Source organism: Pteronotus mesoamericanus, unplaced genomic scaffold (genome assembly GCF_021234165.1).
Source record: "Pteronotus mesoamericanus isolate MK-2021 breed Mesoamerican mustached bat unplaced genomic scaffold, CSHL_Meso_final contig_94, whole genome shotgun sequence".
Classification (NCBI taxonomy): Eukaryota; Metazoa; Chordata; class Mammalia; order Chiroptera; family Mormoopidae; genus Pteronotus; species Pteronotus mesoamericanus.
In genome coordinates this window covers 16,849,311-16,868,206 of record NW_026555285.1, presented here as the reverse complement: position 1 = coordinate 16,868,206, position 18,896 = coordinate 16,849,311, and the positions used below count along the sequence as shown (strand labels likewise).

Here is an 18,896-nt window from a genome sequence, read left to right as displayed (position 1 = left end):
ACAGTTTATTCTTTGACTTGCCTGGGCCCAAAAACGGGGATTCAAATCTTGACTGCTCTTTCTCTCTCTCACAGTGATTTCTCTCTTTTTTTTCTTATAGCTGTATCCCTAGCACACAGAACCCTGTCTGATACATAGTAAGCACCAATAAATAGGCTTTGAAAGGAATGAATTATATCAACTAATGAAACAGAAAGTATACTGATGACCAAAGATAGATTCTTTAGTTAACTTAGGATGCTCCCCAGAGGACAGAAACTCCTTGTTTTCTTACTTTTCTCAGTTCCAGAGCTGCTACTAAAGCAATTAGTATGGTGTAATGCAAATTAATGGAGATCATATGCCACATTTTTGGAACATCAAGCAGAGCATGGTGATTAATTCTTTATGAAGAACATCTCACTTATTATTTCCTTGAGTTTCTGTTAATATCCCCAGGTGACATAGGCTAGGTACTCAGTAACTATTTTTTGTTAATGAATGAGAGATTCCTAATTGTTCAGTTTCAACCTCACAATTTTAAAAGTGGGACTTATTCTATTCCCCTGTAAAACTTGTTTCTGTCCTTGCATTTTACATGTCTGCTAATGGTACCACCTCCTGTCTGCTTGAATAACAAAGGCGGCAGGACTCTTGTGAATTCTTTTCCTCTTCTTCAACCCCTGTCACCCAGCCATTACGCTGTATCTGTTTTTCTTCTTTATATTTTCTCTTCTTTATATGTTCAAGCTCTCCCGTATTGCTCATCAAACTTACTTCTACAATACGTTCTTGTGTCTGTTGCTTCTGTTGTTGACTTTTCTTTGCATAAAATCCTTTATAATAGTCACTACTACTGGCTGCATCCGGTGCTAATCTACTTTGTCACTTTGTTCAGCCTCATCTTCATTGACTTCTCCCCTGTTCTCCTCCTTCCCACCCTGGCAACTACTTAGGAAATCTGAATTCCTTGTAATTCAACAGAAGAGCCCATATCTTTGAACATGTTAATTCCTGTGCTTGCAACATCTGAGTCCTCCTCTTCATCAGGCTGCCTTACTATTATCCCTAGGAGTCTCTACCAATACTAAGGTGTCTTTGTTTTTATTTAGTGTTTACATATTCCCATTATATACCAAACATGTCTCTCATAATATATAGTATAGTTTTAATCATTGTACCTATTTACCTTCATTTGTTCAGGCAAAATGTCTGTTTATTGTTATAGTTCATGAAACTTTTTTAGTGTCTCGTGGAATTGATTTGGCACCCACTTCTGTTGGTGTGTTGTATTAGTGTGAAATTATGCGGTACAATAGTATATGTGTTAAAAATGTAGAAGAAACTCAGTCCTTAGTTTTAGCTTGATTTATCTGTAAGGAAAAATACATTTCGCAATAGGTTTGTATATATTCATAGACCTCTGCATAATTAACATAGACAGTATAAATTAATCAAAGAGTGGCTCTAGGTCACGACGACAAATTATTATTTGCATTGGGAAGGATATTTTATAGAACTAAATTCATCATTTCAACTTAAGTCAACTTAAGTTTTCTATTTTTCCTGTTATGGTGAATTGTCTTTTAGAGTGTTAGCTGGAAATACTTTGGATTAACCTTTTCTCTTTTTTCTCCTCATTTTCATGCTATTATTTCTCTACACATATTTACTTTCCATTTAGGTGATTTGCTGCTAATTTTTGTTACTAATTTTTGTGGCTCTGTTTGAGTGGTCTTTAATTTACATTTTTTCCAGAAACTTGGTGAATAAGACTGATTTAATGTCTCTGAATGCACAGAAACATTATTTATGTACTCTTTGGTATCTTTTAAAATTATGTAGTATTGCTGAGAAAAATATTTGTGGGTACTAGGTAATGACTGGAAAGGAAGTGGAAAGAAAGCATTTTAAACTTGACTTTTTGACATGAACCGGTTACAGTTCAGTAAATGTGTGCAGGAAAGATTGACTCTTTTTTCAGTTTTTCCTTTTTTTAAAAAATGTTTTTCTTTACCCTCTCTGCTGGCACATTTCTCATCCTCAATTTAAACAGCCTTAAATTTTGACAGTAGAAGGATGCTGGTCAGATTTCAGCATTTAGATATAAAATACAACAATTACTATATATTTCAACCAACAGAATACAACAATTACTATATATTTCAACCAACAGGGACTGAGACCCCCTACTGGTGTCTTAACCTAAAAATGACATTTTAAATTCATATATAACTTGCCTTAAGGGATGGAGAAAGGACAGTTTAGGGAACAGCATGAGCTTAAACATTGATCAGAAGGCCCATCATTCTTGCTAGATTTTGGTAGACTGCAGACTTAGAAAAATAACAGCAGCAGCAAAGAATACTTTTGCTTCTCTGGAGACAGTCTCTCTTGCTTCCATTACATGGATTTTAGATGATGAGTGATGTATTTCAGGCCAGGGTAAAAAAAAAATGGAGAGGTTGAAAGTTGGGGAGTTAAACTGAAAAAATAGAGCGAGTTTTAATTTTTATTATTTAAAGTATATACTAAATAATAAATAAATAATATAGTTCTATTATTTCTTTATGCATTTGTCATAACATAAAATGATTTTGGATTTTTGCCAAAGCTAAGAACTATTGCCTATTAAATTAACTGCTAGTAATTAATTGTGTAGCATTCGTAGTATAGCTGCTGGTTATAACAACCCCATTAACCAGATTCAGGATACTTGTTGACTTAGGATACTTGTTGACTTTGAAGTCTTTGGGACTTTGGATTTCTCTTGATGAATGGAAAATTATTTTATTTTCCTATTTTGTGTGTTGGCCATCTATTAGAGATTAATAGTTTGTCAACTAGGATGTGTTCAGTGTGTGGTTTATGTGTATGAAATGATATTTCTGGACAAGATTTACTCTAACTTTTGGTTAGAGTAAATGTTTTTATGGACCAGTGACAAATGCCTAACATCTCCACTTCTCTTTGCCCACAGGAACCTCTGACTGCTTGAAAAGTAAAGACTCCACTGAAACTGTAATTTTTATATAACTTATAGTTGATTAAAATAGTTTACTTAAGAATTTTTGTTTTAATAGACTCTCTTGTGAAGGAAGATATTTGATAATACTTGAAGCTAAGCCTTGAAGTTTCATTTCTACTATCCCCCTTTTTAAATGTTGAATCCAAGTCTAAGCCTGGCTGTGTAATTTATTGTAGGTAGCATGTATGCAGCTCATCAATGCCCTTATTACATCTCCTGATGATCTGGACTTCAGGCTTCACATCAGAAATGAATTTATGCGTTGTGGATTGAAAGAGATACTGCCAGTAAGTGCCCTGCAGTCTCCTTATTAATATTTAAATTAGAGGAGTACTTGAGTAGGGGGAAATTTAGATAAATTACCTTCAAGAATAATTTATCTGTGGGGAGAAAAGGCTTGAATATTAAAATCTGTTTTTAAATCTAGATGATAAAATTTTTGAGTATTTAACACTTTAAATGTTTAAATGCTATAAATCAAGTTGAGTGATTGGTTTATTGTTTATATTTTTATTTTTATTTTTGCATTATGGAAAAATTTTATTATAATTTCTATTATTTCTAGAATTTAAAATGCATTAAGAATGATGGCCTGGATATCCAACTTAAAGTTTTTGATGAGCATAAGGAAGAAGACTTGATTGAGTTGTCTCATCGCCTGGAAGATATTAGAGCTGAACTTGAATATCCTTTTGTTCTAAAATCTAGACAGATATATAAAATTACTGTTAAACTCAACCAACAAACCTCCTTCGCATAAAATATTAAACTCCTGAAGCCATTTCTATATTCATAATATAAAATCAAACCTTTATGAACGCAAAGGGTAATTATATAAACTTTTCTTATTTTATTAGTTAATGTGTGATTTTTATAAAAATACACATAAGGAAACAGATGTTACAACCTACAAATGAATTCTGTTAGACCGGTGTCTTATGTGTGTGCATATTCTGTTCTTTTTGTCTTTTTATGTTTGCTACCTCCCGCTCCCCACATGCTTTCCGGCAGTAGGAATTAGGAGACCTTAGCCTCCTGGTTAACTCCTGCCTTATGCCCTGGTATATACTCATACAAGCTTTTGTTAATGATGTGGCCCTGCAGATGTCTGTGCTTCTTCAGAGACCTGTCAGGTTCCAGTCCTCCAATGGGGCTTCTCCCTGATAGATAATGCTCTCTTGGTTCAGGACATTCCCAGAACCCAATGCAGCTGCCCAGTGCACTGTCTGCCATCAGCATCTTAGCTCTAGAGAGGGAGACTGGTTGAAGTTAGAGGAGAAGACAAGAAGTGTCAGGGCATCATTTGCATACAACTTTCCCTCTACTCTCAGTTCTAACTACCTGTTTTTGATCACATGTTGAATAGAATGATGCTTGTTTTAGGGTAAGACACACTAGTCTTTAGAAGTCTTACAGAGCAGATTCTATGTCATTATTTTAGTTCAGTGTAGAGGATAAATGAATCTACATATTCCTTAATCAATTTACTGATGCATATGATGTTTACAACATGGTGTGGAGCACAGTTAAGGAAACTAGAGCAGAGAAATACTTTATTTCTATTCTTCAGCATCTTTTACTGATTCGAAATGATGGTTTTATAAGGTAAGAGGAAGCTATATTCTAATGTTTTCTTTCACTGATAAAATTTTATTAATTTTGAAATTCACCTGATTTTGATTTGGGCAAGCAAGTAATTTTAAGATTTTTATTTTTGTCATAATGCTGATTCACAGAATGTGGCATTTCCTCTGGGCATATATTTAGATAGGTGATGGTAAAATATTACTGTTAGTTTTTAAAGCTTCCATGGATTCTTGTTTACAACTTTTCATCTGAATAAAAATGCAAACTAGCAACAAATTGCTAGTTTGTCATGTGACGGATGATGTTTTCTGGTTAGTCCTTAGGCAGCAGGAATGATGATGAGCTTCTCTTTATAAGTTACATGAAGGGCACTTAAACATTGCTTTTATTAAGTAGGTAGAAAGTGCCTTAGTAACATAGATGTGTTTAATTTTGCTAATGTATCAGAAAAGCGAGACAGATGACTTTTCAAGTTGGGCTATGTCTTAGCCATCTTGACCATATTGACAACTTATTAACAAGTTGTTTATCCTGTCTGTATTTTACCTATATGTAACTATATATAGATATTAGCACCTAACTTGCTTGGGTTGCTATGAAAAGGAAATATGGTAACATAGTTAAAACTCCTAGCCAAATACTTGGCATATGATGTATGCTCTATAAATGTTTTCAATATCCTCTTTTTGCTTTTATTACTATTTTATGAGGGAAGCTGAGATCTTTGAATATAAAACCTTCTTCTTCTTCTTTTTTTTTTTTTTTTTGGACCACCAATATAGCTTTACTGAAATTGCATTCTCAAATACTGTGGTTAGTAAGCTTTTTCATGTTCTTATTTCAACTGGAGTGATTTGCTAGACATGTATCATTCAGGCCCTGTCCTCTGGATGATGTCAGGGAGCATACTTTGGGCCTTCGTATGTACCTAACATGAGAACAGAGTGAGTCAAAAATGTTAAAGATTTAGGTTCTTTGGGATGAGTACAGATCATCCATCATATATCCTTCCTTTGTAGAATTGAGGAATCCCATTGGTATTGTAAAATATAAGTTTAGTGACCTCTTTTGATGCTTAATTTTCTTCTAATATTTTATTTAAAATAACAGTTTAAATTTTTAACCACTTTATAATTGCTTGATAAAAAGTACTAATACATTAATTACATGATTTTAAATATAGGTACCCTGCTAATTTGGATATTATATTTATCTTCCAAATTTACTTAAAAGTGAAATTGAAACTTCCATGTCCTCTGAAGTAACCCCACCCTTTACTTGATCTCCCTGTACGGTTTGTCCTGTCAACATTTAATTGTTTAAAGCTGTTTGAGTTTTTAAGAGTTCAACACTGATGTTTGCTTTAAAAATTTGAACGTGTCCCTAGTGCTGTTGGGATGGGGGGTGAGGTGGGTGAGGTTGGGGAGGGGTTTTATCTTACTTATGAACTTAATCCCTTCATCTGTGCTCCAGGAGGACAAGAGGTTTTGTAATTTCAAAATAGATTACAAAGCACAGCTGTCCTGGGACCTGTTCAGGGGATCAATCCAATCACTTTAGTGGGATCAAGAGTTTCAGAGAACTATTAAATGGTAGCATTACTGAAGCAATGTTAGTGAGGCATAGAAGCTTAATTATTTTGGTCATCTTTTGAGTATCACTTTTTAAATTTGGTTCACGTCTAATGCTGCTTTTTTGTTGGCTCTTTCAGCCTCAGGTCCTTAGTCTTTGTTCCAAATATGGTTGATGTGAAGGCAGTATTCTTCCTATGACTGTTGTAGTCCAGACAATTCCATCTGTGTTTTTCACAATAATCTAAAATTCTCATTACTTGTTGTTGCGTTCTTTTTGTTCTTATAAGGAGGTTATAATTTTATAATAAGATTAAGTCAGAATTATGTCCATTTATATAAAACTTTTTCATACATTCATTTCTTTTTATTTACTTACAGTAAAATTCACTCTTTTTGGTTTATAGTTCTATGAATCCCGTTGGTCTCCCCTTCATTTTTTGGTATTGCTATCTCAGATGGACGTAGATTTTACTTTTCAGAAGTCTTCTCTTATCTGAACATATTTTGTTTAGTGAACATTTTAAATTATAGATATGAATAAACATAAATCATTTAGGTTTTTAATAAATAGATTAGGAACAAAATAAATAAATTTCAGAATGCAAAATAATCTCATTTAAAAGAATTAGTAGATAATAAAATTGGACTATTTGTTCACTTCCACATTTGAAACATGAGGAAATTTTACTGCAGTGGAACTTGATTGGAGAATGCGTATCAAAGTAGCCCCTGCCTACCAAGAAAATTCAAATGCAGTGAGGTAATTGGAAGGTGGAGTAGAAGATCAAATTCAATTCTGCAACAAATAATTATTAGCTTACCATGTGCAGAACACCATGTAGTTGGATGTGTATGGGAGATAATTTCTCATATTCTGTAAAAATATTACAGAGAAAATGAGTATGATTTTAAAAATCCTCAAAAATGGCTTTTTATCAGTAAGTAATGACAATTTGTTGTGTTCATCTCTTAATATTATTCCCATATGCCTGTGACATATTCACTAACTCACCTTATCAGTCATAGAGATTATTTTCTCAATTTACATTTCTGGAAGTCAGAAGTAAATTATTTTTTGCTGATACTGCCTTGCTGAAATACTTTTTGCACAAAATTTCAGCTACATTATAAATGGTCTCATAATTGGGAGTAGAGAGGAGGGAAAATAGTTACTGAAATGATTTTTTCAGTGACATAAGTAGCTTGTGTTGTTAATTTAAAATATTTTTATTATTAGAACAACATTAGGATAGCATTGAATGAGTAAAGAGGAATGGAAGTGCATCATCTAAATCTTCAAGTGTGAGAGATATAAATGTGTGTGTAACTTATGTACCTTAAGTGTAAATGTGATTATGGCTAAAATGTTAGAGAATGGGAAATTATTTGAAAGAAGTTGGTAATACCTTCTTGCTTTGGTTTTGTACCCTGAAACAGTATCTTGAACATTTTTACTCAATTAGTGAGCCTTAGTCTTTATGATAATCTTAAGCTGTTACAAATTTTATTGAACATATGCATGGTTTATTAGGTGCAGGGTAAGTAGGTCAAGGGCTATAGGTCATATTTTATAGGGAAAGAAAACCCAAATGACTAAAAAGGATACCATTTACATGGTAAGGAAGGTTCAGAGAGGAAAACTGTACAAAAAGTTATTGAGGGAAGAAATAAGTCGGTGGGGTGGGGGCAGAGGGAGGCGACTGGGGATGGAGGACTGTATCTCATTAGAATAGTGCCCATGCTTTCTTATCACTTTAGTTTGGTTTTTATAAAATTTTCTAGATATTTTCTTTTGCATGTGTTGGCTTGAGTGTAAGGGATGTTCTTTAGCTTATTATACACATAGCGGACTGAACTGTAATGACAACATGAACCCTATTTAGGCATTTTAGTTAAACTTTAATTTTTGGACAAAAATTGTAACACTAAATTTTTCTAGCTTTGTTTTGGAGTAAGAAATTTTATTGGATATTGTATATAATTTACAGTATCAGTTTTTAATTTGATTTCACATGCATTCTAGAAACAGTATACTGATATACTGTATATGATTTATGATATGATATGATTCAGTATATGATTCGAAGAACCTTCCTGAGAATATTTTAGAAAAGATTTTTTTTTAAATTTGTATTAATAAAATGAATTAATGGTAACTATTTCAATATAGTACAGTGGTTGGTTGATGACCTTCATGGAGGACTGCTTTTGAGCACGTATCTCACTTTACCTTAATATTCTTTCTTTTACTGCTTACTGATTATGTCAAGGTTCTGACTTTTATAAGAAAATCTTTAAAGCGCACTGTATTGGCTAAAGGATTATAAAAATATAATGTTTTAAAATCATTAAAATGAAAGCGATAAGGAAATGGAATTTACTCTCATTCCCATGTTGAATTTATGTCAACTGTTGAAATATGCAAAGTAAATTATGAAACTTAAAATCAAGCTTACCAAAATATTTTGTTTTGATGTAAAGTTACACTAATAAATTGAGTGTATACTTATTCTTTTCCTTGGTTTAGGCAACAGTACTTCAAATTAATTGATGAGTGTATATCTCAGATTGTATTGCATAGAGATGGGATGGATCCAGACTTCACATATCGAAAAAGACTAGATTTAGATTTAAGCCAATTTGTTGGTAAGTATTTCTCTATTATTTAAATGGAAATATCTTATTACCTCTTACCCCCTGAGTTAGCACTAAAGTATTTGTTCTCATAGTGGAACCTGTAAACTTTTGGGGTTCTTGATACCCTTTCTGGGGCTCAAATAGTTAAAACTGCTTTAATAATAATATTAAAACATTATTTGTCTTTTTTTACTACGTTGCTGTTTGCCCCAGTGATGCAAAGCAATGATGGGTAAAACTGCAAGCACGTTGTAATTAATCCACGCAGTGGCACAAAACTATCTTTTTAGCCATTGTATTCTTCCCTCCCAGTAAAGCAGAGCAAAGCAATAAAAACTGTCATTCTTTAACATAGGAATGTCCTTGATAAAGACCTAGAAAATATTAATTTCATTAAAAATCTACCCTGAGCACACATTGTTTTCTTAATCTGTGTGACAAAATGAGATGTACGCATGGAGTACTTCTGCTGCATGCCAGAGTACAATGACAACGTGCTTGTGTAATTGTTTGAGTTGTGACCTGAACTGGCTTATTTATTTGCACCAAATAAATGATTGTCATATGAACTATGACTACTCAGATTTGAACGTTTGGTGCCCACTTTCTTAAAAATGAAGTATGTCTGTATCTTCAAGGAAAATTAGTGATAGAATTTGCTACCAATGATAAAATTCAAGCTCTCAAGTAAAAATGCAAAATGTGGAATGATTTTTGAATAGTATCTGAAAAAAGTATTCCTGGTATTTATTGATATTAAGTGTTTAGAATAAATTTATAGATACTAAACAATACAAATACAGAAGAATGTTGATATGAAAAGATGAGAGAAGACACAAGGTTGGGCAGTTCGGGAGATAGATGTTGGAAAGTATATGGCATAGATAACTTTAGGTATTAGAGTGAAAATCAAGAGATACTGTCTATGTAATAGGAATCAGAGGTTTAAATATTTATTTAGTGTTATAGAACCAGGCAACTTAGAACGTAGCAGGAAGTTATGTATTATGTCTTAAATAGATAAGTCAAGAAATAATGATATGGACATTTTATTTAAAGTTAAGAAACTAACCACCAGAATAATCTAAAACAGAAAGGGCTTTGAGAGGTCCCATTGAAGAAGTGGGGTTCAGTTTTTAATACAGTTGATTTGGTTCACTATTGCTTTTTATTATTAGCTCTTCTATAATGTTTTTTAAAGCCATATTCATTTATTACTTTCATTAAACATGTGAAAGGAGGGATAAAATACAATATGGGAAATCTATATAAATCACTTTTCCTGCCGTAGTATCCGATCATGTGAACATACGAGGTTTGTCTGGAAAAAGTCCAGCCATTGTTAATATAACAAGAGCAGTTTGTGTGACATCGGTGTAACCTGGCAGCCAAGGAGAGCGGACTGGAATGCACTTGCACCGACAGTGATGACTTCACTATACTAGTCAGTGGGGGCGATCGACTCCGTTGACAGAGCATGTGTACTGAGTGGCTGTCATGTTAAAAATGGCTGATTGAGTAGAACAAATCTCCATCAAATTTTGCATTAAGCTTGAACATTCTTCAGTGAAAATATTCCGATGATTCAGAAGGCTTTTGGGGATGATGCGATGAGTGCGGTGCAAATAAAAGTGTGGCACAAACGCTTCAAAGATGGTTGAGAATCGGTTGAAAGTGATCCATGTTCTGAAAGGCCAGCAACAAAAGAACACCTGAGAATGTTGAATATGTACAGGCTGCAATCAACAAGGACTGGCAACTGACCATGTAAGAACTAGAAGCTGATCTGGGGATTTGAGAATCTACTGTGTTTGAGATTTTTGATGCAGGATCTTGGCATGAAGCTTGTCATGGCAAAATTCATTCTGTGGCATCTGCTACCAGAGCAAAAGAAACATCATTCTGCAGTTGCTTATGACTCGATTCAAACTGCTACCGAAGAACCAGCTTTCCTCAAGGAGGTTACAATCAGAGATGAATTGTGGGTCTATGGCTATGATCCAGAAACAAAGGCCCAGTTGTTCCAGTGCATGTTGTCTGGTTCTCCACACTTGAAGAAGGCGTGGCAAAGTCATAGCAAGATCAATACCATGGTAACTGTGTTTTTTTTTTAATTGAGAAGGTGTTGTCCATCACAAGTATAAACCTCCAGGCCAAGCAATTAATAAGGAACACTGCCTCGGTGTTCTTTGTCATTTGAAAGATGCAATAAGATGGAAACAGCTGCAACTATGGGCAATTGGTGATTGGCGGCTTCATCACGACCACATGCCCACTCATGCATCATGTCTCTTGCAGAGGTTTTTGGCGAAACATCAAATTGCTCAGGTGACTTAGCCCCACTACAGCCCAGATTTGGCGTCCTGTGGCTTCTGGCTTTTCCCAAAACTAAAATCACCTTTGAAAGGGAGGAGATTTCAGACCATCGATAAAATTCAGGAAAATACAACAGGGTGCTGATGGTGATCCGACAAAGGATTTTGCAGATTGTTTTGAGCAGTGAAAGAGATGCTGGGAGAACTGTGTGAGGTACTAAGTTGCCTATTTTGAAGGGAACTGAGGCATCCTTGTCCTATGTGAAATGTTTCTTGTATCTTCTATTAGTGCCTCTGTTTTCATATGATATGACTGGGTACTTTTCTGGACAAACCTCATATATCATAACTCATTTAATTGATCTCATGGGCATTAATTTTTATTTTTTTCCTAACATAAAAAATATTTTAATGAATATTCATCCTTAAAGACAAAGTCCTAGAAATAAAATTGCTGTGTGTAAGAAAAGTTCATATTTTAAATTTTAGTACATATTGCCTAGTTTTTCATTAGTGAAGATTCTTATTTACATTTCTATTGTGTTGGCAAGTTGGTTTCTCTGTGCCACCTCCAAATTCGACATTGCAGATCACTTAATCTTTATATTTCTCATCAAATATTTTATATTTTCATACTACCAGGGAAAATAAAATATATATTTGAGCAATTTTTACTTGTTATTCTTAATTTTCTGTTTATTACTATTGCCAATTTTCCTATCTTGTGTTGGATATCTTCTCTGCTTTCTTCAAAATATGTATGGACTGATGATAGAAACCTTTGAGCATTGTATGTCACAGTTGAACTATCTCCTCCATCCGCCTGGTAGAAGTTTAAAATTGTGATAGGGTTTAACCTTTATGTCTTATGGCCTTGTTAATATGTTTAGAAAGTTATTCTTCATTCCAACATTGTAATATGTTTCTCCGAGTTGCTTATTTTATTACTGACATGGTTCTAAATCTTTGCAATGATTCATTTTTTCCTTTCTGAGCTTTTAAAGTTATAATGAATTTGAGAAGTACTGCAATTTAAAATTTCCTGTTCTTGCAATTTTAGATATTTGTATAGATCAAGTGAAAGTAGAAGAGTCTGAAGAGAAAGCATCAGAATTTTACAAGAAAGTAAGTAATTTAACTTTGACTAACTTTGCAAACTCTTTGGGGAACCGCTGCAGGTATGAATCTGCCTCAAAGCATTTGCTTGTTGTTCCCTCTTTCTTCTTTATCCCCTTGAGGCATTTGCACAGACACCATCTTCCAAGGAGGACTTCTAGATCATTATATTTAAACATTTCAGCTTCCCACACCCAAGCCTGACCCTCCCTATGCTGTTTTTCTTTTGTCGTATTTGTCATCTTACATGCTACATGGTTTATTATATATTTGTGTGTGTATATATGAATATGTTGTCTATTTCTCTAAAGTAAATTTTATGAGGGAATTTTTGTTTTATTTGCTATCCCAGCACCTAGAATGAATCCTGGCCTAACAACTAAAAGAACATTTTTGAATGACTAATTGAACAAAATGTATAGAGTCAGAATTTTAACATAGGTATATTTCTTAAGAAATCATAATTTAGATGCCTAAGACTGAAAGTATATCTGGAAATTTTAAAAGAAAGGTTAATTTGCTTATTGTTTTGATTAAAGTTGCTTCATTTTAGATCAGATTGAACCATATAAAATTATCATTTTCATATCACAGATGAAAAGTATCAGATACTGCCAATTTCATTTGTTTCAGCCTAGTAGTATTGCTAACCAGCCAGTCATTTGTTCATTGCTTTTCTTTAAGATGGCGTTTTGTGCTTTGGTCTCTGCCTAGCACGTACCTATTAGATTTTTTCTATGGGTTCTCTTGGTTTTGTTTTGTTTTTTGCTGTGGGTGGTGTTCTTCACATTTTATGTAGTACTCTGATTTGAATTGATAGGACTGGTTTCTTACATTGGAGAAATAATAACAATTACTACTACTACCACTGAACATTTACTATGTGTTTGGCACTATGGCAAAGAGTACTTTTTTTTTTTTTTTTTGCATCTGGCCCTAAAGGTATCTTGAGAGAATTGTACATTTTTGTAAACTTTTACAATAAAAGTAACTTCAAATGGTAGGGCACATTTTCATAAGTTAGCAGTAACTTGTGAAAAACTTTGTAAATTTCCTAAGATGTCCTAAGGTTCACTGAACATACACTGAGAGGGTATTATGTTTCAGGCCTTTGGTTGCAGCTAGGATTACAGCTGTGAATATGATATTGCCGCTGCCCTGAAGTACCTAGTCTAGTGGAGAAACAATGGATCATTTAAATTAAGTGTCATAACTGTTACAGTTGATAGATGTCTGTACTGTTGAGTGACCCCTCACCCCTCCAATTTTATATTCTAAGCTTAGTAAGAATTTTTACTCTTTATGGGAAAGTAGTAGAAAACTTTCAAGTATTTGATTTGGATGTATCCCAGATAGTATAAATTTGCTTTTACAATAATTTTTAGATACATAGTTTATATGATTGGTGTTAAACATGATAACCTTATTACACTGTTTTAAAATTGTAAGCTTTAAATGTAAATAGAAGAAAGACCTTGTTCAAGGTTAGTTGTCTCCATTTAGTAAAAGTTATGTGTCTTAGGAATATTCAGAAAATATTGTTCGCTCCATAAAAGATTTCTACTGCCATACCATTTTGTATATATCAGCAAGAACTTATTTCTGATAGCTTTATAAGGACACATGTAAATACTTTGCTTTAGGCAGGAAGCTATCTTAGTTGCTAGACACATTCTTTATTTTGGTGCATAAATTTGAAAAATGAAGACCAGAAATGTCAGAAAGTACATAGAGAATATTGAATTATCAACATTCTTGTACAGATGCACTAATACATTTACTCTAGGGAATGAAATTAAGCAGACCCTCAACCTTAACTGTGTTTCTTGACATTTTTGCATGTAATATTGTAAGCATAATATTACTCTAGTAACTCTTTTTGGAGAAGGAGGCTATCATATCAGTTTTTATAAAGTATGTCTTTAATGGATATTCATTTTATCCCCAAGGCTACTGTGATTTGTCTGTAGATATAAAAATGCTGAAATAAAGCTTATATTTTGTCTGATCCTTTTATAGGGGAGGATCTAGATATTTTTCCTCTGGTATGTTCTACAAGGCCAAATTAATTTATTAAATTCTCTAAGTGTGTACTAATTATGCCTAGTTGTTTTGATAGTTTATCTTTTTTCCCCTATACGATGCTTTATTCTTTTGAATCTCATTTCAAGGCCTATGAAATATGACAGTGTACATATTTATATTATGGAAAAGACATTTTCATCCTTAGTCTCATAAGAAGAATTTAATATTATTTTTTGCTACACAGCAGTAAATACTAACTGAGCAGTCATCAAAAAGAGAATAGAGAAAAAGACCTCTCAAAGGTTTTTGATGTTGGGAGATTGGGGGACTTTAATATATGATAGTGACTTAGTCATTTATCTCATAAAGGAAGATTGGACAGGAATTGGCTCATCAGTTCATTCAACAGAGATATGTGGAGTTTAATTATAAGTGTAAAGCTTTGGAATAAAATAGAAAAGGTTTTTATTATTGATGAACTTCCAGGTTAGTGAGTGTTATTGAGGTGTGTGATACTACATTTTAATATTTTTATATTACAGTGTGATAATTGCTATAGTATGAAAAACCCTATGTGGTGTGTAAGCCTATATGAAGTACAGTAGAACCTTGGTTCTCGAACTTAATTTATTCCAGAAAACCATTAGAGGAGCAATTTGTTCAAAAATCAAATCTCCTTGGTCACCCGAGAGACAACGTGACTGATCATACATGTATCAGCATGAAAAGGTTGCTGGGCAGAGAATCGAGACCCAAAGTTTTGTTAGATAGCCGAGACATTTTTTTCCATGAACTACTTGGTTGGGAACCGAATTGTTCTATAACCAAGGTGTTCGAGCACCCAGGTTTGACTGTATTCCTCACTTGGTCTTGGATGGCCAGGGAAGACTTACTCAGGGAAGTGGTAACTAATGTGAACCCTGGTGGATCAGTGAGAGGTAATGAGGTGAGATACCAAGGAGGAGCCATGCATAAACTGTGAATTTCTTGCAGGTATCTGGTGCTTAACTTTTCCTAAACCAAAGTTACCTTTTCATGCCCTAACATATATATCCTCATCCTACATTTTATATCCTCATCTTGTAGAACACCAACCATAGTCATCTTAAACATAGTCCCTCACTCATGTCCTTTATTCGCTCAGACACTAACTTTCTTGAATTCTGTAAAAACGTTTTGCTTTATCTCCTTTCCACTATCCTGTCTTCTGCCTCATTCAGACAGGCCTTCGGTTCCTGCTTGGGTTACTGCCATAGCCCCTAAACTCGTTTCATGCCTCTAGTATTTCTGTTTCAGTGCTTTCACACTTGCTGCTGGTTGGGTTTTTGTATGTGCAAATTTGATTGCTATTTTCTTATTATAAATATGTTAATAGCTCCCCATGGATTTTAGGAAAAAGAAAAAACATTTTGGCTTATTGCAAAACCCTTTTCAACAATTTCCCCTGCAGTTTGCTCTCACGCTTGTAAGAGATTGCTTGTCATCCAATGCTAGTTCCTCTATTTGAAGTGCTATTTGTGCTTCTCTACTAACTACTCAAGTTTTTCAAACATGGAATCAAACATCCTCCTTCCAGGAATCATTCACCAACTCTGTCTTTATTGCCAGTAGTTTTACAGGTTTTAGGTTGTTTGCTTGTACTTTGTCATCAGACGCTATGCTTACTAAAAGCAATGACCATATTCTATTCAACTCTATACCTTTGGCACCTCCCACTCAGAGGGTTACACATAGGCGTGCTATTAGCCATTTATTGTATAATGGGAAATAGGTAGTTTAGGGCCAGATTCCAGAGGTTTCTTAGATATTAAGCTAGTGAGTGTTGCCTTTTCAACAAAGTCAGTGAAGAGGGTTTAAGGGCAAAAGAGACACGTCATTAGAGAGGTCCTTTAGAGAGAGCAGCAGCATTCAAAAACAATGTAGGGGGAAGATAATATTGGTTTTGAGAATATTGTTTTTGTGTTTATCTTGAAAAATATTCATTAAGCAGTTGAAAATACATTTATGGACTGATGTGCACGCTGAAATTCAGATGAGAAGCTGAGCTACTGACAGGGACTTGGAAGCCATTAGTGTAAGAATGGTGACTGAAGCACATGGGTGTGGAAGATAGCATCTTATGAAAAATGTGGTCTGAGTGCAGCAGAGGGGTGAGGAAAGAGTCCAGTGCAATGACAGCATTACAGAGGTGGAACACAAAGAACTGGTGGGAGCAGGCGGGGTTAGGAGTGTGCTGCGTGGTACATGCCGGGGAAGGGAGATTGAATATGCAGACATAGGAGCATATTTTTAAGCATTTATGCTTTAGAACAGGGATGATGATAATGTTTTGTAATCTATATTGTTCGACACAGTAGCTATCAATCAAGCGTGCCTATTGTGTCCTTATAATATGACTAGTTTGAACACCTAAAATTTTAACTTTATTTGATTTTAGTTAAGTTTACACTTTAATAGCCACCTATGGCTAGTGGCTACCTTATTAAATAGCACAGCTATGGAGACATCAAGTAAGATGAGGCTAGGAGAAGGCCAGGTGATTTGACATTTGTTAAGCTGTAGTTTCTATTTTTTCTTGAAGTTTTTAAAAAAAATCCTCACATGAGGATATCTTTATTGATTTAAGAGAGAGAGAGGAAGAGGGGGAGAGAGAGAGGGAGAAGAGAGAAACATTGATTGGTTGCCTCCCATATAGGCCCCAATCTGGGATCGAACCCCTAATCTAAGTATGTGCCCTGACTGAGCAACCTGACCAGGACAAGTAAGCTGTAGTTTTTAGATGAAAGAATGATAACTAAGTTGTAGTGGATAATGCAGTGAATGAAGGTCACGGGTGAGAAAAGTGAGCATGGTGTGAGAACCCTCTTTAAAGAAGTTGGCTTTGAAGCAAAAATAATAATATAGTGATTTGGGGTAAGTAAAAGGACAAAAGGCCAGAGAGGTTCACGGTGCAACAGAGGCGCAAAGACAATTGATTTAGCCTGTCCCTGGGAGTCTCTCGGTGACAGGAGCGCTTTGCGTTATCCTCTGCGATCTAAGCATGCTTCGGCTTGTAAATTAGTTATTTTATTAGATTTAAGATTCATATTTTTTAAAAAAATTATTAATGGTAGGAAGGATTTGGAGGAGCTGCTGTAGGAATGGTGGTAGGCGTGGTAATGTTGGTGTGTGCGACAGCTAGAGGACAGCTGGAGTGAGAGGATCACAAGTCTGGGATTTACTTTTCTGACCTGTAATGAGAATTGTAATAATATTTCTTATTTCATTGTTTTGGTGATAAAGTGCACATGTGCTTATTTTGGCTTTAAAAATAAAGCCTACTCTTCCCAAAATTGACTAGTGTTGAACTCTGAAAATGGCTTGCTATTCACTTGACCCAGAAAACCCCACAAAACTACGCTAATCAAGAGGTTCAAATCTTCGTGTTCTCTTTAAGAACGCTCCTGAAACTGCCCAGGCCATCAAGGGCATGTATATTCGAAAAGCCACCAAGTATCTGAAAGATGTCACTTTCAAGAAGCAATGTGTACCACTCCATCCTTGCAATGGCAGAGTTGGTAGGTTTGCCCAGGCCAAACAGTGGGGCTGGAGCCCAACAAGAGTGCTGAGTTTTTGCTGCACATGCTTAAAAATGCGGAGAGTAATGCTGAGCTTAAGGGTTTACGTGTAGATTCTCTGGTCATTGAGCACATCCAGGTGAACAAAGCTCCCAAAATGATACATAGAATTTACAGAGCTCATGGGCAGAGTAACGCCTACACAGCTCTCCCTGTAGCGCTGAGATGGTCCTTCCTGATAGAAGAGCAGATTCAGATTGTTCCTAAACCAGAAGGGAACATGGCACAGAAGAAAAGGATATCCCAGAAGAAACTGAAGAAACACAAGCTTATGGCCCAGGAGTAAATTCAGCATAAGATAAATACTAATAAAAGTAAATAAAATAAAGACTATTAAAAAGCTGTAAAACATGATTTAAACATTAATTGTAGGAAGGTAGTGTGGTTTCATCTAAATAACTCAGACTTTAAAAACATGAAGTATGGTTTCTAATCTCACATCTTTTACCAACTAGTTGCATGGTAAGAACTGGCTCTTTTTCTTAAGGACAGAATAAGATTCATATAGCCCTTTGTAAACTGTTGAGTTCTTTATTGTTATTTTTCTTATTGAGGTTTGTCTCTGCTTGAAAATTTCAGTCTACATTTGTGAAGTCGTTGCATTATTTTTTAACTGATTGATCCCCCTCCCCTTTTTAAAAGAGTCAAATATTTGTTAATGATTATGAGACAACACCCCGTTGGAAATTTACTTCTACTAGGAGGGTTTTCAGTCATAATGTTAGTAAGCTATTTGAATTTCAAGATGGGAACTTGTGATGAGTGGCTATATAAATTTGAAAACTCATATGATTCACCAAATTTTATCGTTTACTTTCCTCTCACTAAGGACTTGAAAGATTAATTTATCCTTAATCTCCCAAAGATTATTCTCCAACAGACTAATAATAAATAAAACAGACTTTGTCCTCTTAAATTGTTGCTTTAATATAATAGAGTTATGTATTAATAAAACATATTAATATGGAATTCTTTTAAGTCATATTGATAAACTTTAGGTAAGTTTCAAGTACACATT

General features: G+C 34.5%; 1 protein-coding gene across 3 annotated transcripts in view; it reads left to right on the top strand.

Annotated features, from left to right (window-relative positions):
• Window positions 1-18,896, top strand: part of DIAPH3 (diaphanous related formin 3) — a 459,782-nt gene that overhangs the window by 149,269 nt on the left and 291,617 nt on the right. For all 3 annotated transcript variants that reach the window (XM_054586406.1, XM_054586404.1, XM_054586403.1), the window contains 5 exons: window positions 3,184-3,294; window positions 3,573-3,691; window positions 4,496-4,612; window positions 8,696-8,814; window positions 12,181-12,245. In XM_054586406.1, coding sequence (XP_054442381.1) covers window positions 3,184-3,294; window positions 3,573-3,691; window positions 4,496-4,612; window positions 8,696-8,814; window positions 12,181-12,245 — 531 coding nt within the window. The remainder of the gene's footprint in view (window positions 1-3,183; window positions 3,295-3,572; window positions 3,692-4,495; window positions 4,613-8,695; window positions 8,815-12,180; window positions 12,246-18,896) is intronic.